Below are 25,111 nucleotides of genomic sequence, written 5' to 3' on the forward strand. Positions count from 1 at the left end.
ACACGACACGGCAGTCAACAAATGTCAACACTTTGTCTCGAAGGGCATTTTCGTAAATTCACTTTTTTAATCATAAAAATCTTAATAATTGGGGATGGGTTGTTACAGAACAAATAAGAGGGAATTTGTGTAGTGATTAATAAATTCAATAAATAACAGGGATTGAATGACAATCTTTTTGGGCTAATTGAAGTTCTACATGTTGTCTTAATAATTTTAGATGAAAGTTTAACAAAATTAGTGCAAAATCATAAATTTGTTGTAGGACTAATTTACTCAACAATATAAAGGATAGAAAGAGGGTGTGCGGCAACAACAAGAGAAAAGAGAGAGATGTGTAATTGTGAGGTGTGTGTTATGCCACCCCATTGTGCCTTTATTTATAATAGTAGGGAAGGTAAATTCCTTACCCTAATAAGATTACAACTCCAATAGAATAATATCTAACCTAAGAGATATGATAGAATCCAATAATGATACCCTAGATATGATAGGATTTACACGATTACTGTCACACCCTGATTCCGAGATAGTCCAAGATAGACACATGACGTCACTACATACCCTTTTACCCTTCATGCCCCGCCTCCGAGACATAAATAAAACACGAATCATTGTGTCAATAGTAGTAAATTTTCTTTTATCATGTGGTTGCATCTAACATTTGTGTTAGACTGCCTACGTATCATAAGACGAGATCAAGTCATTAGTAGTTCACCAGTTCAATAAACTCCTATCACTACTACAAGACATGACTACATACATGTAATAACTACTAAAAACTGTATGCTTTCTTTGCATAGCTTGTCTAGGCATACGAGACATGTACATATAGCTTTAGAGCATGAATCATCAACTTGATTTTGGTTTCAGTATAGGCATGCATATAGATATTTATGTTTAATGGGACATCATTCTACCATTTAAGTAAACAACATGATACGTATAAAGGCGAAGTACTTAATCGAATGGTAATCACCCCAAATTGGATCTATCAACTATTGGTATCTATACCAGCCATGATATTACTAACCAATATACTTTAGATATAATTGTAATAAACTACTATAAGCATACCCTTTTCAAATTGTATACCAAAATACAAAGCCAATAGTACATATAAAAGCAACAATATAACTATAATCTAATAATAACTAGCTAGACTAGTTATCTCTTATATATAAAGCCAGAGCCCAAATTTGGGGTCACGGCTTCGACAAAAATCATTATCATAAAAAAATGCCCGACAACTTTGGTATGTTTCTAACTTTCAATCGGTTATTGGAATAGTCGAGCTCAATTGGGTTACCTTCCTTTTCTTCTGCTTCATTTCCTTTGCTATGTTTCTAACTTTCAATCGGCTTCGTCTGCCTCTGTTTCTCCTGGTTCTGCTGCTGCTGCTACTTCTTCTTCCTCCTTTGCTTGATATCTTATATGTGTGTACGAACAGATCTCCAAGCATTTGAGAAACCCACCAAAACTGAGTTTCCACAGTGACTGAGAGTTCTCCAGCCATGTCTCTGGGGCAAGGCAAGGCAAATGGATCAAGGTTTGTTCCCTTTCACGAATTTCTTTTCAACTTCTGTTTAATTTAGATTATTAGTTCATTTCAAGGATTAATTACTCAAAATTTGATGAAACCCTAATTGATTTCAAGGATTAATTACTCAAAATTTCATCGTCAAATGTTTATCCAATCTCTGTGTGGTGCATATATATTTAATTTTTTAATTTTATTTCTCTCTTCTTCTTTGTAATTTTTTAATTATAATCGGATACCAAGCAATCTTCTAGGATCTCAATGACTTTCTTCTCATACTCACCCAAGTCTGTATCCAAATAAAGTCCATTTCCGTTTCATTAAGATCGGTTCTGGAATCCATTATATCACCGTAAATTCTGTTTCTTTATTCAATTGTTGCAGATTAAGCTCTTCTCAAAAAATAAAAAAAACTGTTGCAGATTAAGCTGCTCTTGGATTAAGCTGCTTTTGAATTAAGCTGGTTTGCAACGTTTCTATATTATATTTGTTCTGACTTTTGATCAATTTGAATAGGTCGATAAAGCTGTCGGTGATGATTGGAAATCGCTCTCGAGGCTGTGAGTAATTCTCTGCTTTGAATATTAAGTATTTAGGAGTGTAAATTTTAATTTAAGAATGGGTTTTTTGTTTAAATTTTGTTTTTGTGATTTTGGGGGTTTTGTTTGTAGCTTCGGATTCCCAACATGCTGTTTAATTTTGTTTTGTTTTTGGCTTTAGGAAGTCGTGGTTTCAGCTATTAAGGGGCCAGCATAAGAAAGAATGCAGTGGATAGGGCAATACAAACCGATCAGGTGCACATTTTGCTCCCATTTGTGCGCACTGTTCTTAACCACACAAAACGAAAAATCTACATTAAGATCTCTGATAATTTCTTCTCTATTGCAGAATTATGAGATTGGATTTGGAATTTAATTATTTCAATTTGTTTTTGTGGTTTATATTTCAAGGTCCGACATGAACCAAATTCAGTTTCTGCATGAGTCATACAATGAAGCTCTGGGAGAGTCATTAAGCATAGATTGAGGCAAGAGACACGGGTTTCGGACAACCAATTCGGGTTCATGTCAGGACGCTTAACCATGAAGGCAATCTATCTCTTACGAAGATTGATGGAAAGATATAGAGAGGGGAAAAAGGATTTACACATGGTCTTTATAGATTTGAAAAAAACGTATGATAGGGTCCCAAGAGACATTCTCTGGAGGATTTTGGAGAAGAAAGAAGTACGAGTAGCATATATCCAAGTTATAAAGGATATGTATGAAGGAGCAAAGACTGCCGTAAGAACTCATGAAGGACAAACTGAAAGCTTCCCTATAACTGTAGGATTACATCAAGGCTTATCCTTAAGTCCTTACTTTTTTGCGTTGGTAATTGATGAGTTAACAGTCATAACAGCTCTGAGAAAGTACAGCCATGGATGCTTTGAAACTAAGAAGAAAAGCTTAGAGAGATTTAAGAGAGAGAAAGATAGAGAGAAAGTATATATTTGATTAACTGTCAAAAGGTAATACAATCCTGCTCCTCCTCACTATTTATACTTACTAGTTTGCTTAATGACTAAGCTAACCATCTAACTAACTACCCTTCTAGGATTGTGACACTTGTCATAACAAGATCATTTCATACAATAAACTCTCCTAGCTACACATCACTCAATATTCCCCCTCAATCTCAACTGGGGAACCCCCAGCTTCAGATTGTGATAGTGTTGAACAAATAAAGGTCCATGAAGACCCTTTGTCAAAATATCAGCCACCTAATCAGCAGTAGAAGTATACTCAACATGTAAATCTCCTTTTTGCACCCTTTCACGAACAAAATGAAAGTCTATATCAAGATGTTTAATCCGAGAGTGAAAAACCGGATTAGAACACAAAGCCAAAGCTGAAATATTGTCACAGTGCAGAATAGGAGGTGAGGGCAAGAAAACGTGTAAATCTTTCAAGATCAATCGTATCCAGGCAACATCGGCAGCAACATTAGCTAGAGCTTTATACTCAGCCTCTGTGGAACTACGCGATACACTTGCTTGCTTCTTGGACTGCCAGGAGACTGGATTTTGTCCCAAAAACACCACATATCCAGTAGTCGATCGTCTTGTGTTGATATCAGATGCCCAATCTGCATCACTAAATGCTAATAAATCCAAAGTATGTGTAGATGAATATGTAAGGCCACACTCCAAAGTACCTTGAAGATATCGAAGAATCCGCTTTACCAAATGAAAATGAACATCAGTAGGAGTTGACATGAATTGGCAAGCATAGTTCACTGCAAAAGCGATGTCGGGTCTAGTAAAAGTGAGATACTGTAATGCTCCTACTAAACTGCGAAACTCAGTAGGATCAATCAGTGGTATGCCTTCATCTTTAAGCAACTGACTATGTGGCTTGCAAGGAGTTGGACAAGCTTTACACGATACCATACCAGCCTTTTTAATTAGCTCTTTAGCATAATTTGATTGAGACATAAACAGATCACCATTAGCTTGATAAGTAATTTGTAAACCCAAGAAGAAAGTAAGTTGTCCCATGTCTTTCATATCAAATACCATTCCCAATTCATCAATAACTTGTTGAACCAAAACTGAATCAGAACTTGTGATGATTATATCATTAACATATAGAAGAAGAATAACCACTGCACTGCCTTGAGTTTTAACAAACAAACTAGGATCCGAATCTGAAACAAGGAATCCCAAGGTAGGCAAATAAGTTGTAAACTTAGAATTCCAGGCCCGAGGTGCCTGTTTCAATCCATACAGTGATTTTCTGAGCTTACAAACATAATCAGGATGTTGAGGATCCTTGAAACCTTGGGGTTGTTGCATAAACACTTCCTCCTGCAAATCTCCATGAAGAAATGCGTTCTTGATATCTAATTGCTTCAAAGACCATTTGTGAGAAGCATCAAGTGCCAAAACAATTCTGACAGTACTGTGTCGAACAACAGGACTGAAAGTTTCATCATAATCTAAACCATGTGTTTGACTGAACCTGAGCAACTAGTCTAGCTTTATATCTGGAAACTGCACCATTTTGATCCCTCTTGACTTTATAAATCCACTTGCTTCCAATAATATTCTTATTAGAAGGCAAAGGAACAAGATCCCAAGTCCCTTGTTTCTGAAGTGCAGAGAACTCTTCTGTCATAGCATCTCTCCAATGAGAATGAGCAACAGCATGTTTGTAAGATGCAGGTTCAATAGGCTCAGATATGTCTAAGACAGCAGTACAACCAAGTAAAACATGATCATCACAAGAAGAATATGAACCAGAGGAAATAGGAGCAGCCATTGCAGAATAGGTACTATAATCTTTTCTAGCAATAACCCCAGATTTAAGTCGAGTAGTCATAGAATGAACATTGGAAGAATCAGAAGTATCATTATGTATGGAACCAGAAGACAAATCATTAGCATATGGAAGTGAGAAAGGTACCTCCAATGATGCAGGACAGTGGACAGGCAACAAAGATGTAGGTGGATGAGAGGAGTGTGGAGTAGTGGTGTGATGAGAGGTCTGTGTTGGAGAAGAAGATCTTTCATCTTGACCCATACCAGAGAACATTGGACTATCATTCACTAAAGATGTATCCTGAACCACTGAATCGGAACCATTATGAACAGATGATGTAGTTTGGTGTTGTTGACCAAATCTTGCTCCAGAATAAATTGGTAGCACAAAAGGAGGAACCACTGGATGCTTGAACTGATAGTGAGGTCCATTCACAGTACGTTGCACTATAGAACTTTGTTGAAATGGAAACACCTGTTCATCATGAACTACATGCCTCGAAATAAGTAATCTCTGCTTCCCTCTATGATAGCAAACAACTCCCTTGTAACCTAAAACATATCCCAGAAATATACATTCATCGGTTCTGGGGTCCAATTTATGCTTAGTATAAGGTCTAAGATACGGATAAACAGCAGACCCAAAGACCTTAAGAGAATTGACTAACGGATGAGTCCCAAACAACTTGAAGTAAGGAGACTGCCAAGCTAAGTATTTGCAAGGCATTTGATTGATAAGAAAAATAGCATGAGAACAAGCATGCATCCAAAAATTATGAGGCAAATAAGCAGTAGTCAATAATGTGATAGCAGTCTCTATAATATGTCGATGTTTTCGCTCAGCAGTTCCATTTTGCTGAGGTGTATGAGGACAAGAAATAAGATGAACAACCCCTTTTGAATTCAAAAATTTCTTGAAGGAAAAGCTTGTATACTCTCCACCACCATCTGACTGAAAATACTGAATAGAAGTATGAAAATGATTCTGGACAAATGCAAAAAAGGTCTCAAAAACAGAGAGCACTTGAGATTTATAAACCAGAGGAAACAACCATGTAAACTTTGTATAGTCATCAATAAAGCTCACATAGTATTTATATCCTTCAAGTGATACAACAGGAGAGGGTCCCCATACATCACTACTTATCCTTTGAAAAGGTCTTACAAACAAATGTGAACTAGAAGAGAACACCTGTCTAGACATTTTGCCACTTAGGCAGAAACTGCATATATGTTTATTCACATCTGGTTTATACAAGACCTTGGAATTAGAAATCATACTATGTAACACATCATTGCTAGGATGTCCTAGTCTATAATGCCAAAGAGAAGCCTTCACCACTTGACCAAGAAATGCCTTTGGAAGAGAAACTGATTGTTGCTTGTGATGCTAGAAAAACAAACTCTTGGGTATGTAATACAGACCTCCACTACTCCTTCCTCTCATTAGGATTGCCTTTGTTGCCTTGTCCTGCACCAAAAAACCATATTCATCAAGAATCACACAACAGTTATTATCTTTGCACAATGTATACACAGATAATAAACTAGCTGCTAAGGTAGGGACATGTAACACAGAAGCAAGATATAAGATTTTAGACTGAGTATAAAGAGAGTTGGAACCAGTATTCTTCACTGGAAGACATTATCCATTGCCAACCGTGATCTTTTGATCCCCTTCAAATGGTGCAATCATTTCCAGATCATTAATATCGCCAGTCATATGATGAGTAGCCCCTGTGTCCATGATCCATGCCTGATTCGGATTGAAAGTAGACTGAGACTGAGCAGTCATGGCAGTCAAAGTGGGAGGTGGATTTGCTCCTTGATATGCATAGTTACTTCGATAGAAACAGTTGAGAGCAATGTGCCCCCTTTTTCCACAGATTTGACACTTAAGAATAGCAGCAGGCGCTTGAGATTGTTGTTCATTGCGATAGTAACAATTTGGAGCAGTATGACCACGTTTGTTGCAAATCTGACATTCAAGGATAATGGTAGACTTCTGACCAATTTTCCCAGTCCAAGTTGACCAATTCGAACCCCCTTTATTCTGAAAATTCCCACCTGAATTACCATAGCCATTGCCTCTGTTGGTAGAGCCAAAATGAAACCCATTACCACCATTGAATCTTGATCTGGAATTATAGCGCTAACTATTACCATTGTTACGATTGGAATGAAATTGTTGTGGTATAGTAGCTTGACCATTACCATTAGACCGCTGATTTTGACCAACAAAACCAAAACTTCCACCATTAAAATTTTGTCCTTGTTGAGCACCAGCATTGGATGATTCTCCTAGATAGAATCGTGGACCTCCATAGTTACCATTAAACGTCTGTCCATGTTGAGAACCAGCATTAGAAGACTCTTCATGAGAATACATGCCAGTCATAGGAAATTGAAAACCACCTTGAAACTCTTCAGCAGTTTTCTCAGCACTCAACAACTGTGCACGAAATTCTTTAAGAGTAAGAGGAGACTCGCGTGCCACAATCACAGTTTTGATCATGTTATACTCAGAGGGCAATCCAGCCAAAGCTGCTACAATTAAATCATTATCTGAAACAATTTCCCCTGCAGCAAGTAATTGATCTTTCAAGCCCTTAAGACGTAGCAAGTATTTCTCAACACTATCAGATCCTTTTTTGATCGTGTGAAGTTCAGTCTTAAGATGATTGATCCGTGCTCTAGACACTGTGGCATATCGATCATTAAGATTGGTCCACGCTTCATAAGCAGTCTTACACCCAACCACATATTCAATGGCTTCATCACCAAGACTAGCAATCAACAAGCTTAACAATGCTTTATCTGTTTTAACCCAATCACGATAGGCCGCTGTAATCTCCTTTGTCACCCCACCTTCTAGAGAGATCACATACTTTGGTGGACAAACACTATTCCCATCAAAGAAATCAAACAAATCATATCCTCCCAAAACAGAGCGAAACTGAAATGACCACTTAGCAAAGTTATCATCTTGTAAGCGGATAGTGAGCACTCCCAATAAACTTTCAATTTTGAATGAAGAAGACGCCATTTGTGAACTTAAACAGAATCAACCACACGCTTCGTGCTTAGTATGGTGAACCAAATGAGAGATGAGTGCAGAACAACAAACCCCCAAATTTCTCAGACAAACAATATCTTCGTATACGAATAAGATGAGCTTAGTGCCCTTAATTTTCCAAATTTCTGAAATTTTGTTTATGCTAACAAGAGCTTCGTGCTCAACAATTCATCACTAAACGTCAACAACAGAACCAATTTAATCATCAATTTCAATTCAGTGCCCTAATCGCACTTCAACAGACTCAAGAAAAATTGTAATCCAAGAACAACCCAGCTTCGTGCTCAAATTTCATCATGATATATCACACAAGATTTCACAAATACATCCAATTCTGGCTTCGTGCCTCAATGATCAACAAAATTATCTCGAATTGAAAGACGAAATGTCAAGAATCAACCAAGAATAGAACCTGAGTAAAACCACAAATCGGCGTCGACTGCAATCACCACCGGAAGAAAAAACTCAGGATCTTGAAGAACCTAAGCTCTTGATACCATCATAACAGCTCTGAGAAAGTACAGCCATGGATGCTTTGAAACTAAGAAGAAAAGCTTAGAGAGATTTAAAAGAGAGAAAGATAGAGAGAAAGTATATATTTGATTAACTGTCAAAAGATAATACAATCCTGCTCCTCCTCACTATTTATACTTACTAGTTTGCTTAATGACTAAGCTAACCATCTAACTAACTACCCTTCTAGGATTGTGACACTTGTCATAACAAGATCATTTCATACAATAAACTCTCCTAGCTACACATCACTCAATAAACAGGATATATTCAAGATGATATTCCTTGGTGTATGCTTTTCGCAAACGATATAGTGTTGATAAATGAAACTCAAGAATGGGTAAATGTGAAGCTTAACCTTTGGAGAGAAGTGTTGGAATCTAAAGGTCTTCGCCTAAGCCGATCAAAGACAGAATATATGGAGTGCAAGTTCAATGCAAATGGAGGCCAAAATGAGTTAAGGGTGTGGATTGGAGATCAGGAAATACCAAAGAGCGACTGCTTTCGCTACCTAGGATCTATCTTGCAAAAGAACGGAGAATTAGATGGAGATCTCAACCATAGAATACAAGCTGGATGGATGAAGTGGAAGAGTGCATCCAGCGTGTTGTGTGACCGCCGTATGCCACTGAAGCTCAAGGGAAAATTTTATAGGACGGCAATAAAGTCGGCGATGCTGTATGGCACAGAATGTTGGGCGGTGAAGCATCAACACGTACACAAAATGAGTGTAGCGGAGATGAGGATGCTTCGTTGGATGTGTGGGCACACGAGAAAGGATAAGATTAGGAATGAGGATATCCGAGGTAAAGTAGGAGTAGCCGAAATTGTAGGAAAGCTGAGAGAAAATCGGTTACGGTGGTTTGGACATGTGCAAAGAATGCCTACTGACGCTCCGGTTAGAAGATGTGACTACGGGATAGAAGTTCAGGGCCGAAGGGGTAGAGGAAGACCTAGGAAAACTTTGGAAGAGACTCTAAGAAAAGACAGAGTACTTGGATCTAACGGAGGACATGACACATGACCAAGCACAATGGCGTTCTAAGATTCATATAGCCGACCCTACTCAGTGACTTGGATTTTTCAAGTCTCCAAATGAGAAGTTTTCCTCACTCGAGAAATTAAGGGAACACTACCTCAACCTACATGCTTCACTCACAAAGCTTTAACATACAAGCTTCAACAAAAGAAAAATTCAAACAACTTAGTGAAGAAGGTTTTGGTGTATTTAACACAATACGGTGAAATGAAGCAAAGCTTATTTATTGATATCTCCGATAAGTTACAAATATGTACATATACATGAGTCAAAATAAACAAACAAGAGGGGGCCTTCACAAAGGTTGCTTAGGAGAAGTCTCAGCAGTCGGTAGAGCCCTAGAAAGAGAAGGCACCGGAGGGTGATCACTCGGAGCCTCAGTACTGGACAGAACCCTAGAAGGAAGAGGCATCGGAGGCTGATCATTTGGAGCTTCATTACGCAGTACAGCCCCAGAAGATGAAGGCAATAAATGCCTTTGGAACAAACCTACAAACCTCTAATGATCAAATAAAATCTGACCATCAGATTCCTTCACCTGGTCAAGCTTCCTCTTCATGTTTGTAGCATAGTCATGTGCGAACCTATGCAACTGTTTATTCTCATACTTGAGCCCTCTAATCTCCTGCTTGAGACTCATCACTCAGCCGCCAATGATTCAACTTGGCGGGTTCGAGCAAATAGGCGTTGGGCCATATTCGACACAGAACCTGCACATTGAACACTGAGAGCCAGAGAATCCTTAACAGCCAACTCATCAGACCGTTTGGAAAGAAGTCTATTATCTTTGGGAATGAGAATGTTCCTGGCCACCACCGCAGCGGTCATATCATTCATCACGGAATCCCCAACGGTAAGAGGACCAGTAAGGGATAAGAAGGATGGGCGCCATATGTTGTCTGGAGAAGGCGCGGCTGCCTCTTCACCAAGGTTCAAGTCAAAACGATGGTCGGAAGAGCCAAACATTTTTGAAAGGTGTTGAAGAGAGAAGAAGTCGGACAAATCAAGATCTTAGAAGTGCAAGAAGGGAGCTTCTACTGGTGGAGATTCAAGTGTGCTTTGGAACTTAATGCCAGCCTCTATAAAAATCTGCACTCGACGGAGCTTCAAAAATCGAAGAGGCGCCTGCTCAGAAATCGAAAAGGCGTTTGCTTTCTCAAAAGCTGGGCTGCTCAGAGACCACGAGGGCCGATCTCAGAGATCAAAGAGGCATTTGCTTTCTCAAAAGCTGGGCTGCTCAAAGACCACGAGGGCCGATCTTAAAAATTGAAAAGGCACTTGCTTTCTCAAAAGCTGAGCTGCTCAAAGACCATGAGGGCCGATCTCAGAAATCGAAGAGGCACCTGCTTTCTCAGCCTTGTTAGCACTTGTCACATGCACTCAGCTTTGCGGAAAGTACGGGCAATCTGTCAAAGATTTCTGGTGAAGTAGAAAGCACGTGAATCTTACTGTTCAATCATCCACTTTCCACACGCAACATCAGCTCATGGGTACCACAGATAACTTTGCCAAAGATCTCTGACAAAGTTTAGACACGTGAAGCTTGCAGCTCCCACTACATCGCTATGACCAAGAAGGGTAAAAGAATAGCAAAGAAACAGTACTAACAAAGTTTAGACACATAAATTTTGAAGGTTTAGCTACCATATTATTACCCATAGGGGTAAAGGAACAGCACCACTGCTAGATAATTGGAAAGTCCCTGTGTGTTAACCTCTATGCTCCGTGGCAAGGTAGACTAGCAAAAATGCCCAACCTTTACTCATATTCGAGAAAACACTCCCAACAAGATTGCTTGCTCCAAATTCGAAGAGGCACCGCCCTCCGAATCTCGAGAGCTAGACTCCCAACAAGATTACTTTCTCAAAAATCGAAGAGACACCGCTCTCCGAATTTCAAGAGCCAGACTTTCAGCATGATTGCTTTCTCAAAAATCGAAGAGGCACAGTTCTCCGAATCTCGAGAGCCAGATCCCCGACAGGATCGCTTGTATGAAAATCGAAAAGGCATCGCTTTCTCAACTTCGAGAGCCAGATCTCCTTGGATAAAGCTTGTTTGTAATCTTCACACGCAACATCAACTTTCCAGATACCACAGACCACTTTTTCAAAGTGCTCTGACAAAGTTAAAACACGTGAAGCGGGCAGCTCCCACTACAGTGCTATGACCAAGAAGGGTAAAAGAATAGCATTACTACTTGTTGTTATGGAGACTCCTATATATGTCGACCTCCATCCTCAACGGACAGGCAGATCTGCAAAAATGCTCAACCTTTCCTCATATTTGAGAGGGCACTCCCAACGAAGCCTCTCGAAATACTCAGCTTTCTTTCCCTCCGATAATACCTCTGCAAACAAGCTACATGATAGGAGCATATTTATCCGACTTAGTTAGCTTGTTTTCTTGCATTTTCATAGTTTGTTTGTGTTTATTATAGTGTTTTAAGCTATTTCCGTGTGTTTGTAGGTCCATATGACAAAGTTGGCAAGAAAGTGCATTTTGGAGCATTTTTAGGTAGTTTTGGGCACCAAATGGATAGCTTATGAATGGGGCAAGATGGATGGACAAATTTGAAGTTCATGAGGCTAGGAATGTGCTGAAAAGAGTGAAGAAATAAATCCAAGACAATGAAGATAAGGAATTAACTCAAAAGATGAAACCTTATCCAACTTATCTTATCTTATCCTTGCCTAACCTAACCTTATCTTATCTTATTTTATCCAAATCAATTTGTGCCTTAATTCCAGCTATCTCTAAGGGATAATTATGCATTTAAACTATATATTTCAGATTCTAGAACCTTTATCGTTCTAGAACCCCTAAATTGGTGCTAAAACATCTTTTCTAGAAGCACCTAAAAATCTGGTGCCTAGACCCTTTCTAGAAGCCCTAGAACCTGCAATCCTTTTCCCTTAAGATTGTGCAATCCGTTTCCCTTCAGATTTTGGTGAACCCTAGTCCTTTTCCTTCATGAATTGTGCCAAATACACATTCCTTTCCTTCAGAAATTCGTGGGTTTCCCTAGCCCTATAAATACAAACCTTTGTGCAGCAATTAATCCACCACCCTCTACCATAAATCACCTACATCCATCCACCACACCATCCACCACAATCCTCTTGTACCGCAGCTAAGGAAGGAGAAAAATGAGCCATCTAGAGTGTTTTTAGGTGTATTCTATCTTTGTTTTCAATGTTTAATTCAAGTTATCTTTGTTTAATTGCGAACATGAGGAACTAATTTCTTTATAGTTAGAGGGGAATTCAAAACCATGATTATACTTGCAATATGAATTGACTACTTTCAATTGTGATTTGATAAATTGTGAATGCAATTCGCTTAACTGTTTTACTCAAAACTTATTCTTGTATGTTGATTAAGGTGACCAACTTAGTTTGCATGCATGAATTTGATGCTAGAATATAATAGATTTTCACCTAATCGTTATGAACTTATATTCACAAGTAGTGAAGGTTGCTTGTCACGATCGTGTTAAGTGAATTCTTGGCATAAGTTTCATGCAATTCATAGTTACAAGTGCCTCGTCAATGCTTATGATTTTCATAGAACTTAATGATCTTTGCTTGTATCTCTATTATGCAATTCATGTAGGGAACTTGTGGAGAATAATTTGGGTTGTTGTATGCAATCATCCAATTCAATGAAATTAGGAAAATTTGAGGGTTAATTAGTGCAATTCACGGTTAATCTAGGGCGTTGAGTTTCATGGTTTATTGAAAAGCAATTGGAGATTGATTTGTATGTAAGTGTGTCATGTGTGGAGAATGATCTTCTAGCCAGACCATCACCCATCCAATTTCCCAATTTTCGTCCAAAATCTGTTTTAGTCTTTAATTTGTTTGTTTTACTTTATTTTCGTCCAAAACCCAATCCCCCTTTACTTTGAAGTGTTAGATTAGTTAAAATCTGTTTTGGTTTGTGTTTTTAAGTGTCTTGAGTCAAGTTAAAACCAATTTTCGTCCAAATAACTCCCTAGAGTCAGTTTTGAGTCTATTTGGTTGTTTTATGCTGTTTTGAGTCTTTTTAGTTTGTTTGGAGTCTTGTGAGTCTTGTTAAGTGTTTTTAAGTTTATTTTTGTGTTTTCAAGTCAGTTTCAATTAGATTAGCAATCCCTCTTAATCGCCGGTCTAGAACGATCCCTACTTATACATATACTACAATTGTCAAAAGAGGGTTTAATTTGTCTGCTTAACTTTTATCACATCAAATTTTGGCGTTGTTGCCGGGGATTAGCAACTTTGCTAATCCCCCGTTGTTTCTTTTTGTTTCTTTTTTGTGTCTTTTGTTTTAGTTACTGATTTTGTTTTGTTTTGTTTCTTTTACTTTGGATATTTGATTTAGTTCTCTTTCTTTGATTTAAGGTACTAGAGAAGTAAGACATGGATTTTGCTAATCTTCAAGCTCAAATGGCGAATCTTACTTCTCAATTGTCGCAATATGTCGAAAGGACCACAAGACAAAGTATCCCTACATTTGATTGGAGTGATCATTCAAACTCTATGTGGTGGGAACCTCAACCAGTTCAACATGAAGCATATTGGCAGCCATATGAGGAGTTCTATTCAAGACCTATGCAGCCACCACAACCTCATATACAATATGCTCAATCAAACTCAGGTTCGTCAATAGATTATAATCAAATTCTTAATGAATTAAGTTCTTTGGTGCAGGGCTCACAAAATCAAGCCAATGAGGCTCAACAAGATGCATATTGGCAGCCATATGAGGAGTTCTACACCACGCCTATGCATCCACCACCGCATCCCCCACAACAATTCCAATCAAAGTCAAGTATGTCCATGGATAGTGATCAAATTCTTCAATTACTAACCTCTTTGGCGCAAGATCAACAAAATCAAGACAAGAAGTTGGGTAAATTGAAGAATCAAATGGGAGAGATTATGGAATTCATGGCACAAATTCAAGAGCAAAGTGAACTCTCCAACTCAACTATTGAAAATTTGAAGGAAGATTTTGAAATCCATGATGCTATCATTTTGGAAAGTGGCATGGAGGTTGGAAGAAGCCCAAAAACGTCCAAATCAAGCCAAGAGGAGGACGACCAGCTGCTAATTGAGGAGGACGAAGAAGACACACCCACAACAAGGGTAGAACAACCCTTGCCGCAGCCTCCTAGAGTCCCTATGCCGTCCAACTCAGGTAAGGTGGTTCCAAATTCAATTAATTCTAACCCCATTCCACCCAATGTCCTTTTTGCTCGCAAGTTTTTTATTCCCAAGCAAGAAGAGAGTGAAAAAGACATTGTGGAAGCTCTTCCAAATGTGCAAAATGATATTCCAATTCTTGGTGCAACAAAGCAAGTTCTAGATTATGTTGAATTGTTCAAGGGACTTTGTACACCAAGAAGAATGATTCAAGAGAAAGTAGTGGCTGGAGAATATCAAGAATTCATCAAAGAGGACGTATTTGAGACAACGAAGCCCAAAGACATTGAATTTTATGACACGGGGCAAGTCCCAACCATCACATTCAATCTGGTCGAGTCCAATATCCCTGAAACTTTCTAAGAAGTGGTGTTTGTCATTGAGTTCCTGTCGGACAAAGCACCCACTCTAGAATTGAAACCTTTGGCGGATCATTTCAAGTATCACCTTCCATTCAAGGATCAATTTCATGCTATGGGACCTAGGGGAGCGTAAAGAGAAGCATCGTCCGGTTGCAAGACGTTAAAGCAAGCGCTTCTTGGGAGGCAACCCATGCAAATAAAGAAGACCTAGGAAGCTCCGGCATCACAACCAGATTTACGTTCCTAAACCCTACTCTTTATTGCTTTTACTTTGCCATATTTGTCATATTTGCTAGTTATGTTATTTGCTTGTTTTTGTGTTATTCTACGTTTGGAACATTGAGGACAATGTTTCGGTTAAGTGTAGGGGGGTAAACAAGTGTTTTTGTTGCAAAATTCGTACAAGTTTACCACCTAACATTTCAAAGGTTGTTTTTCAATGTTTTAAAGTGTTTTTAGAGTATTTCGGAGTGTTTTATTGTGTCTTTGATAGAAAATACGAAAATTTGAAAAAAAAAACTAGAAAATGTTTTAAAAAAACCCAAAAAGAGTTGTTTTTTTTGTGTGTTTTTGTCTTAGGGTACCTTCCAACACAATGATGAGGATTTGGTTTTTAATTGCATGACTGTTAAAGAAAGTTACAAACATGGGTGGAAGTTTAATATGCTCTTTGGTTTATGCTTGGTTTTAGTTGTCGTTTACGAATTCACATGTAATCACAAAAGGAAAAAAAAATCAGTTTTTGTAACATGCTTGAAGGAAGGAACTCAAACTAACGCTACAACCCAGAGAGACTTGAGCCTAAACTTTGTTTGGAGAGTTATTAATATGTGATTTCTTGTTTCCTAAAGTCATTGCATGATCTCATTATTCTTTGCTTGGTTGCTACTTAGAATGCGTTTTATCACTTTAGTTCCAAATACTAGAACTCATGCCCGTTTCATTCAAAGCTTTAAAACTGAGTGCATAACATATAACAAGATGAAGTTGTTTAGTAGTCACCACCAGAGCCAAAAAGTCTTCATCCCATGCATTTGTTTTGTAGGTTTAACCCCTTTTGAGCCTTATTTAGCCTATTTTCGTTGTTAGCCACATTATCCTTACCAAGCCTAGATTAGGACTACCCATACCCTTGTTCTTAAAGGATAGTGAAGCATGATTTAGAGAGAATTCCTTTTGATCAAACATATTGCAGAAAAACAAGTGTGGAGGAAAGGATTTTTGTGTGTGTGTGTGCCAAAGTCTTAAAAGAGGCACGGGTAGAAAAGAAAAAGAAAAAAATTCGTGGAAAATAGAAAGAAAAAAAGAAAAGTTGTGAAAAGAATGAAGAAGAGTTGAAAAATATGTTAGAAAGAGCTCTAAAGTGTTGGTTGTTGAAGAAATGGTCCAAAAAGCTTGAATTTGACCCTAAGTGTTGCATGAATCTTCCCTTGTGTTTAAAAGTTGATTTCTGCATTCTAAAGTGAATTCTAAGTTGATTTCATTGCTTTGTTTACTATTGCGTTAAGAACATTTGTTTATCCTTAACCTTTCTTTGTTAGCCAATACCCTTAGCCCCATTACAACCCTTAGACTTTAATCTTGGTTGTTGTGTATTTCAATATGTGGAGTTTGGGATTGGTATGAGCATATGGTATCACTGGTTCTCACGTCTAAGTAGTAGCATTCCATTCATGAGATCATATCTAGCATGTTTAATAACTCCAGAAAATGCTTTCTTTGTTATACATATATGTGAGTGTTCGTCTACATGTTTACATCAATCTTCTCACATATAACTAGTGTAAGGTGTGTAGTTAGAAAATCTGTGTGAAAATAGAGAGTATATCTTGTGAGGAATTGAGGGAATTCTCTAAGGCATGTTACTACATTCAAAATGTTATTTTAATTGATTAAATGTGAGCTCGTGAATGGTGACTATGATTAAGTATATGCTCGAGGGTGAGAATAACTAAAATCTATGTAAGTAGTGATTTTTAATGTGTCATGTTTCATTGGAAATCCCTGAGACAAACGTTGGAAGGTTTATGTTATGTTATGTTTTGGTTTGCTTGTTTTGTTTTGCTCGAGGACTAGCAAAAGCTAAATGTGGGGGAATTTGATAGGAGCATATTTATGCGACTTAGTTAGCTTGTTTTCTTGCATTTTCATAGTTTGTTTGTGTTTATTATAGTGTTTTAAGTTATTTTCGTGTGTTTGTAGGTCCATATGACAAAGTTGGCAAGAAAGTGCATTTTAGAGCATTTTTAGGTAGTTTTGGGCACCAAATGGATAGCTTATGAATGGAGCAAGATGGATGGACGAATTTGAAGTTCATGAGGCTAGGAATGTGCTGAAAAGAGTGAATAAATAAATCAAAGACAATGAAGATAAGGAATTAGCTCAAAAGATGAAACCTTATCCAACCTTATCTTATCTTATCCTTGCCTAACCTACCCTTATCTTATCCTATCTTATCCAAATCAATTTGTGCCTTAATTCCAGCTATCTCTAAGGGATAATTATGCATTTAAATTATATATTTCAGATTCTAGAACCTTTATCCTTCTAGAACCCCTAAATTGGTGCTAAAACATCTTTTCTAGAAGCACCTAAAAATTTGGCGCCTAGACCCTTTCTAGAAGCCCTAGAACCTGCAATCCTTTTCCCTTAGGATTGTGCAATCCGTTTCCCTTCAGATTTTGGTGAACCCTAGTCCTTTTCCTTCATGAATTGTGCCAAATACACATTCCTTTCCTTCAGAAATTTGTGGGTTTCCCTAGCCCTATAAATACAAACCTTTGTGCAGCAATTAATCCACCACCCTCTACCATAAATCACCTACATCCATCCACCACACCATCCACCACAATCCTCTTGTGCCGCAGCTAAGGAAGGAGAAGAATGAGCCATCTGGAGTGTTTTTAGGTGTATTCTATCTTTGTTTTCAATGTTTAATTCAAGTTATCTTTGTTTAATTGCGAACATGAGGAACTAATTTCTTTATAGTTAGAGGGGAATTCAAAACCATGATTATACTTGTAATATGAATTGATTACTTTCAATTGAGATTTGATAAATTGTGAATGCAATTCGCTTAACTGTTTTACTCAAAACTTATTCTTGTATGTTGATTAAGGTGGCCAACTTAGTTTGCATGCATGAATTTGATGCTAGAATATAAGAGATTTTCACCTAATCGTTATGAACTTATATTCACAAGTAGTGAATGTTGCTTATCACGATCGTGTTAAGTGAATTCTTGGCATAAGTTTCATGCAATTCATAGTTACAAGTGCCTCGTCAATGCTTATGATTTTCATAGAACTTAATGATCTTTGCTCGTATCTCTATTATGCAATTCATGTAGGGAACTTGTGGAGAATAATTTGGGTTGTTGTATGCAATCATCCAATTCAATGAAATTAGGAAAATTTGAGGGTTAATTAGTGCAATTCACGGTTAATCTAGGGCGTTGAGGTTCGTGGTTTATTGAAAAGCAATTGGAGATTGATTTGTATGCAAGTGTGTCATGTGTGGAGAAGGACCTTCTAGCCAGACCATCACCCATCCAATTTCCCAATATTCGTCCAAAATCTGTTTTAGTCTTTAATTTGTTTGTTTTACTTTATTTTCGTCCAAAACCCAATCCCCCTTTACTTTGAAGTGTTAGATTAGTTAAAATTTATTTTGGTTTGTGTTTTTAAGTGTCTTGAGTCAAGTTAAAACCAATTTTCGTCCAAATAACTCCCTAGAGTCAGTTTTTAGTCTATTTGGTTGTTTTGTGCTGTTTTGAGTCTTTTTAGTTTGTTTTGAGTCTTGTGAGTCTTGTTAAGTGTTTTTAAGTTTATTTTTGTGTTTTCAAGTCAGTTTCAATTAGATTAGCAATCCCTCCTAATCCCCGGTCCAGAACAATCCGTACTTATACATATACTACAATTGTCAAAAGAGGGTTTAATTTGTGTGCTTAACTTTTATCACATCACTACACCAGAGCAAGAATATCTCATATCATCAGGGTTAAAAGCAAGAGTATCCCATATCATGCTTTTTTCCTGTCTTTTCCTTTGGCCTTGTTCTTACCTGCAAGACAAGGAGAAAGAGAGCAATCAGTCAACACTTGGAATCAAGCTTCCAGTCAGGAACTGACTGCCTGGAACCCCTTTCCTGATTACTTACCTAGCATTGCTCTCGAGTACTCATCTTCAACATCTTATGCTTCCAGAGAATATACCACATCTGCCTGAGGAACAGATAGGGCCAGTGAGAAGGATACAAGGAAGCATGTGGAGACAAGCGTAACAGAACACGTGCCGATACTTCCACTACTTTGTCAACAGCAAAAGTATCCCATATCAACAGGGTCGAACATACTTTAGATTTGATGGACTTGTTTTGACCCTCAAATTCTTCAGTCGGCCTTATACTCTGGAGGTAACCAGAAAACCCTCCAGCCCAGTTCAAGAATAAGCCTGTGGAAAGTTACTTCTTCAAAAGCAAAAGTATCTCATATCATCTCTTTTCCTTTTCTTCTCTTTATCCTTCATGCTGCCTGCAAGATAAGGAGAATGAGAACAATCAGCCGGAACTCAAAATCAAACTTTTGATTTGGGACTGATTGCTTAGAGCTCTGATTGCTTACCTTGTATGTCACCTCTTTCAGCAGATCCCCTAGCTCGGCGACTTGGGGGACTCCTACTACATGGTTTGTATCGCGCTTGACTACGCCTAAAACTACAAGTAAGCTTCAAGTGAAATTGATACATTACCTTGTGCATCTCCACCAGTTAAAGATACCACCCCTGGACGGAGGAAGAGTACTTCTAGAGAAGATGCCACATCTACCTATGAGACAGATAAGGCAAGTGAAGATGATACCACACTTCAGTACTTAGAAGTTTCGTGATTACTCAGCGGCTTGGATCTTGCAAGTCCCCAACCGAGGAGCTTCCCCTCCAAGCAGGAGGCCAATCACAGAGCGACACGTGTCGACATCAGAAGCCAATCATAGCGCGACACGTGTCAACATCGGAAGCCAATCATAACATGACACGTGTCAATGTCAGAACAAGGCTAGAAACTCTCTTCTATAAAAGGAGATCATTCTCCCAAAATATTTCCTAATGACATTTGTACTAAATCATTCACTTGTACCCACTAAAGGAGAGCTTGAACCTATGTACTTGTGTAAACCTTTCACAATTAATGAGAACTCCTCTACTTCGTGGACGTAGCCAATCTGGGTGAACCACGTACATCTTGTGTTTGCTCTCCTGTCTCTATCCTTTTACATACTTATCCACACTAATGACCGGAGCAATCTAGCGAAAGTCACAAATTTAATACTTTCTGTTGTACCAAAGTCCTCACTGATTTTGTGCATCAACAATCCTTAAGTCTTTACCTTTTTGCATTGGTAATGGATGAGTTAACATGACATATTCAAGATGTTATTCCTCGGTGTATGCTTTACGCAGACGATATAGGGTTGATAGATGAAACTCAGGAAGGGATAAATGCGAAGCTTAACCTTTGGAGAGAAGTGTTGGAATCTAAAGATCTTCACCTAAGCCGATCAAAGACAGAATATATGGAATACAAGCTGGATGGATGAAGTGGAAGAGTGCATCCGGCGTGTTGTGTGACCGTCGTATGCCACTGAAGCTCAAAGGAAAATTTTATAAGACGGCAATAAGGTCGGCGATGCTGTATGGCACAGAATGTTGGGCAGTGAAGCATCAACACGTATACAAAATGGGTGTAGCGAAGATGAGGATGCTTCGTTGGAGGTGTGGGCTCACGAGAAAGGATAAGATAAGGAATGAGTGGGTTGGACATGTGCAAAGAAGGCCTACTGACGCTCCAGTTTGAAGATGTGACTACGGGACAGAGGTTCAGGGCCGAAGGGGTAGAGGAAGACCTAGGAAAACTTTGGAAGAGACCCTAAGCAAAGACTTAGAGTACTTGGATCTAACGGAGGACATGACACAAAACCGAGCGCAATGGCGTTCTAGGATTCACATAGCCGACCCCACTTAGTGGGAAAAGGCTTTGTTGTTGTTGTTGTTGTGTATGCAAATTGGGATTTTTTGCAGGCATATTTGCGTCGTTAGTGGTGGTGATGTTCAATTGTGTCAAATAAAAAAGGACATTGATTACTCTCCATACAAAGAAGTCGAGTGGAATTAAGCAATTGAATGCACAACTCAGATTTTGGATTTATTATAATTGAGTTTTAGTTAATTTTTTGTAGATTTTTTCCTTTAAATTTCTGGGTTGTGCTCAATTTTTCGTTAAATTTGTGGGTTTTTTTTTTTTTGTGATTTTATCTGAAAGTCTTGGTTGCCTTGAATAGTAAGCTTCACTCTCCTCTTTTTTCTCTCTGTAAACTCTCCATGTAGATTATATTTTGTTTGATTGCAGAGTTTTTGGTTCTTAAAAATCCCCAATTTTTTTATTTAGTTTCCTCTTGATTATTGTTGCCTAAAACTCTATGAAGGGTTTGCTCTCTTGATTGTGGACTAAAACAGTCGAAGAAGGTTTAATTTAATGGCTGAAGAAATTGATGATTGTACAGGTGGTCAAATATTTCTCCTCTTTTGTTTGTTTAATTTATTTCTAATATTCGAATAATTATTGATGTGTAGTCTTGATAGCACTATTGTTGCGGCTCAAATGGCTATGTGCCAGAGCATGGGAGATGCTCTTGCACAGCAGTATGGTGACTCTGCAGCTCACAACACTGTATGTTCTAATTTTATTTTTGGGTTAGAGCATGCATATATTATCAATTGCTAGAAGTCATAGATCAAGCCCTATAATTCTAACGTGTAGTTAAAAAAAAAAAAAAGAGAGGAAAACTCTATAGCTCTAATCAGATGTCCGCTAAAAAAAATTGCATTACAGACCAATACATGTTAAAATTGTGGTGAAATAAAAGGATGAATACAAAGTTTCTGATAGAGATGACCCATGATAACAAAATGGTCGAGCGGAGTCAGTTCCCCCCCCTCCCCCTCGCCAAGAACCCACTCGATTTAGATTGTTTGGGTCCTGCAATTTTGTGATAATCTTCCATGGTAAGTGACTTTGGTTTGTTTTGGTTGATCTGAATTTCAAATTTCCAGTTGAATTGTTTGTTTTGGTTTGCTGGGCATGATATGAGCTTCAAATTAGATAATTTATGTGTGTTAATACTTATCCTACACTAGCTCGCTCAATTGCATAATTTGCATTAGTTGTTGCTTGAACATGTTCTGTCACTTACATTTTATGTCGGGAAATTTCTTTCATTTTAGATTTTTTTACCCCTTTAAAGCAGAAAAGTAATGTAATTATGATTAAAGTTTCGTTTTTGGCACTTCCCTAATCCTGTAATTAAGTGCAGGGTATAGCCAAAACTGGAAAAGCTTATGTACACACTACAAGAAAATAGCTCATTTACCACATTAATTTTACCACGGACATTATGTGCCCGTTATAAAAAATGACCATTTACCACGGACTTAGTCAGCATGTTGTAGATAATAGTGTTTTACAACACGCAAGTAATGGCCCGTCATAATAAAATAATTTACTATCACGGTCTTAATTAGCACGTTATGAAAATATTAAACCACCACAGGTATTAACCGTGGTCAATATTATTAGTAATTACACCGCATTGGTTTATCTACCACGGACATTAAATGTGATGCAATAATGCACACTATTTAAAAAAAAAATCAGAAGGCGGGATTAAAAAATTTTCGAAATTTTCCCAAAATTTGAAATCTTTCAAATTTCACACTCCTAGAAAATAGACAAGAGGAGTTGGTAAAAAATTTAAAATTAAGCGGTTTCGTCCACTCCTCTCCCTCTCCCTCGTTGCAAATAGATAGACCTTCTAATGAAAATCAAAACCGTTGTCAAGATCATGGTCTAAAATATCCATAATATCCTGATATTTTCATCGAAATTTCCGTGTTTTTAGACTACCGATATTTCCGATATTATCAATATTTTAGACCTTGCTAAGTCACTCATGTATCTTACCATGCAATGTATAAAGTGTAAAATATTGTACTAATTCATTATATATAAATGATTATGGTGTGTTTAAACTTCTTTCATTAATTACTACATATTTTTTACACTCACAATGTTTGCCAGCTCGCTATATAATCAACTTAAATCAGTTATATCTATCATGCAATGCATTTCCTTCCAATATTTTGTGATAAACTAATAGATAATTGACTAAATAAACATCCTGCAAAGTTTCAATAAAAATTTCCAAGTTTTTCTTACAATTTTCGTGGTTTTTATTCAATTTTTATTGATATCGATAATATCCCGATATTTCCATTGAAATTTCCGTGTTTTTGGACTACCGATATTTCCGATATCATCGATATTTTATACCTTGGTCAAGATCAAAGCCCTCAGGTTTTTTTTTCGTTCCCTTCTAATTGTCATCTTTAATTCATGTTTCTGATGCATATATCCATCAATTTTTCCTGTAATTCTCTTTCGAAACCTCCAGCAGAGGAAACACTCTTACTTTCATCTCTCTCTCTTATCTTTAGGTATTATCGCAATTCCTCTCTCAATTGGTGCTATAGTATTTCTTAAAATTATTAGATTTAGGGTTGGGCAAACTAATTTTAAGGATTTTGATTGTACTTTGCGTTCTGATTTTGTTTGAGATAGTCCCATGTTTGGTTTAGATGTAAGGCCTGAAGCTTTTTGAGGACTTGAAAAGCCTTTTGAGGTAAGATGGTTTGATTGTTGTACTGATTGTTTTGAGGTAAGGATCACACGTAAACTGTAAGAACTTCTGCTCGAAAAGCTTGCCATTACTCACCATGAAAATATACAGGAAAACGAAACTGCTTTTCATGCTTGGGTTCTCAACTTTTTGTTATTGTTTAGAGAAAATGTATTAGGCATGCATAAATCTAGTGGATGCTCTGCTAAGGATTGAATTATTGATACCTCTAGCTCTAATGCTTGAATATCTTTGTAAAGTTTGAAGGTTTATATGGTTGGGTTGATAATTATGTTTGTTGAAATATCTGCACCATGTGCATCCTTGTTAGAGAAGGACCGGTTCTTATATCAGTTTTAGGACATTCGCGATTCTGAAGATTTTAGTGTGATAAGTTTGGTTGGTTTTTTGTATATGATGTCTTCGAGTGATGAGTTTTGATTTCTAAGCTTGGTGCGATAAGTCTGGGTGGTACACTTACGAAAGTGGGTTTCCACTGAAGATGGATCTTGAAAGGCAAATCCTTTCTCGCTATGTGATTCTTTTTTTTGTCGAATTTTGACTTGTGTTTGTGAATTGTTGTAATGGGTTCCTCTTATTTTTTTATGATTGAGTATGAAAGTTTTGCATTAGAGCTGTGTTGGTAGTTCTGTCTGTGCAGCTCTTAATCTCTTTATACAGTTGTCCTCTTAGGTTGTGCCCAGTTTGTATCGTTATTTCTCACTCATTACGAAAAATTGATTCAATCAGGAATATGTTGATGGAAATTTGTGTTTTTATGTTCTTTTGTATGCTTATGTCCATCCAGATAGAGAGAGGCAACAATTGTTGAGGCTCAAGCATTAGGGGAAGTAATTCACTCTCAAGGTCCTTTGTTTGGAGGTGTTCAAAGAAATGTGAAGTCTTCAAGTGACAATGTCCTTGTTTGTTGAAGGTCTTTGGATAGTTTGGTATTTCTTTGTATATCTCATCGTTTTGTTGTTAGCTTTAGTTTAGTGTACAACTATACTGTTTGAATCTATGATTTTTTATTTAATTGTTATATTATAGTAAATGTATAATTTTGTTTATAAATATTATATAATACATTTATTAAACAATATTTTATTATTTGTTTTTGTTTTTAGAAATTTTTTTATAACGGTCATTAGCCGTGCCCAATTTGTAATCCACAACGGTTATAATGCACGTGGTTTTAGATCTTAATCTACCACAGGCACAATCTGTGGTTATATTACAATTGACAACGGGCATAACCCGTGGTAGAATCTGTGACTTTCTATCACATTCAGATTACTAACGGGCACAATGTCCGTGGTGAATTGCAATCTACCATGGGCATCAACCGTGATAGATGAGCTTTTTT

The 25,111-nt window shown here is 37.5% G+C and overlaps 1 protein-coding gene across 2 annotated transcripts; it reads left to right on the forward strand.

Moving 5' to 3' along the window:
- The first annotated feature begins 1,171 nt into the window (after window positions 1-1,171).
- On the forward strand, window positions 1,172-24,799 carry LOC126594745 (uncharacterized). Of its 2 annotated transcripts, XM_050261006.1 has the most exons (7): window positions 1,172-1,255; window positions 1,451-1,549; window positions 2,057-2,100; window positions 2,261-2,334; window positions 2,491-3,050; window positions 13,852-21,740; window positions 24,554-24,799. In XM_050261006.1, exon 6 carries the CDS (start codon window positions 13,870-13,872, stop codon window positions 15,016-15,018), a length of 1,149 nt encoding a protein of 382 aa, XP_050116963.1. In that variant the 5' UTR covers window positions 1,172-1,255; window positions 1,451-1,549; window positions 2,057-2,100; window positions 2,261-2,334; window positions 2,491-3,050; window positions 13,852-13,869; the 3' UTR covers window positions 15,019-21,740; window positions 24,554-24,799. The 2 variants fall into 2 exon arrangements, with proteins under 2 accessions (XP_050116963.1, XP_050116962.1); XM_050261005.1 differs by lacking the exon at window positions 1,172-1,255 and having other exon boundaries at window positions 1,262-1,549.
- The last annotated feature ends 312 nt before the right edge of the window (window positions 24,800-25,111 follow it).

This window comes from Malus sylvestris, chromosome 13 (assembly GCF_916048215.2).
Source record: "Malus sylvestris chromosome 13, drMalSylv7.2, whole genome shotgun sequence".
In the NCBI taxonomy this organism is placed as follows: Eukaryota; Viridiplantae; Streptophyta; class Magnoliopsida; order Rosales; family Rosaceae; genus Malus; species Malus sylvestris.

Excerpts from the sequence above, each read along its gene's own strand:
- LOC126594745 (XM_050261006.1), top strand. The coding sequence starts at position 13,870 with ATGGATTTTGCTAATCTTCAAGCTCAAATGGCGAATCTTACTTCTCAA.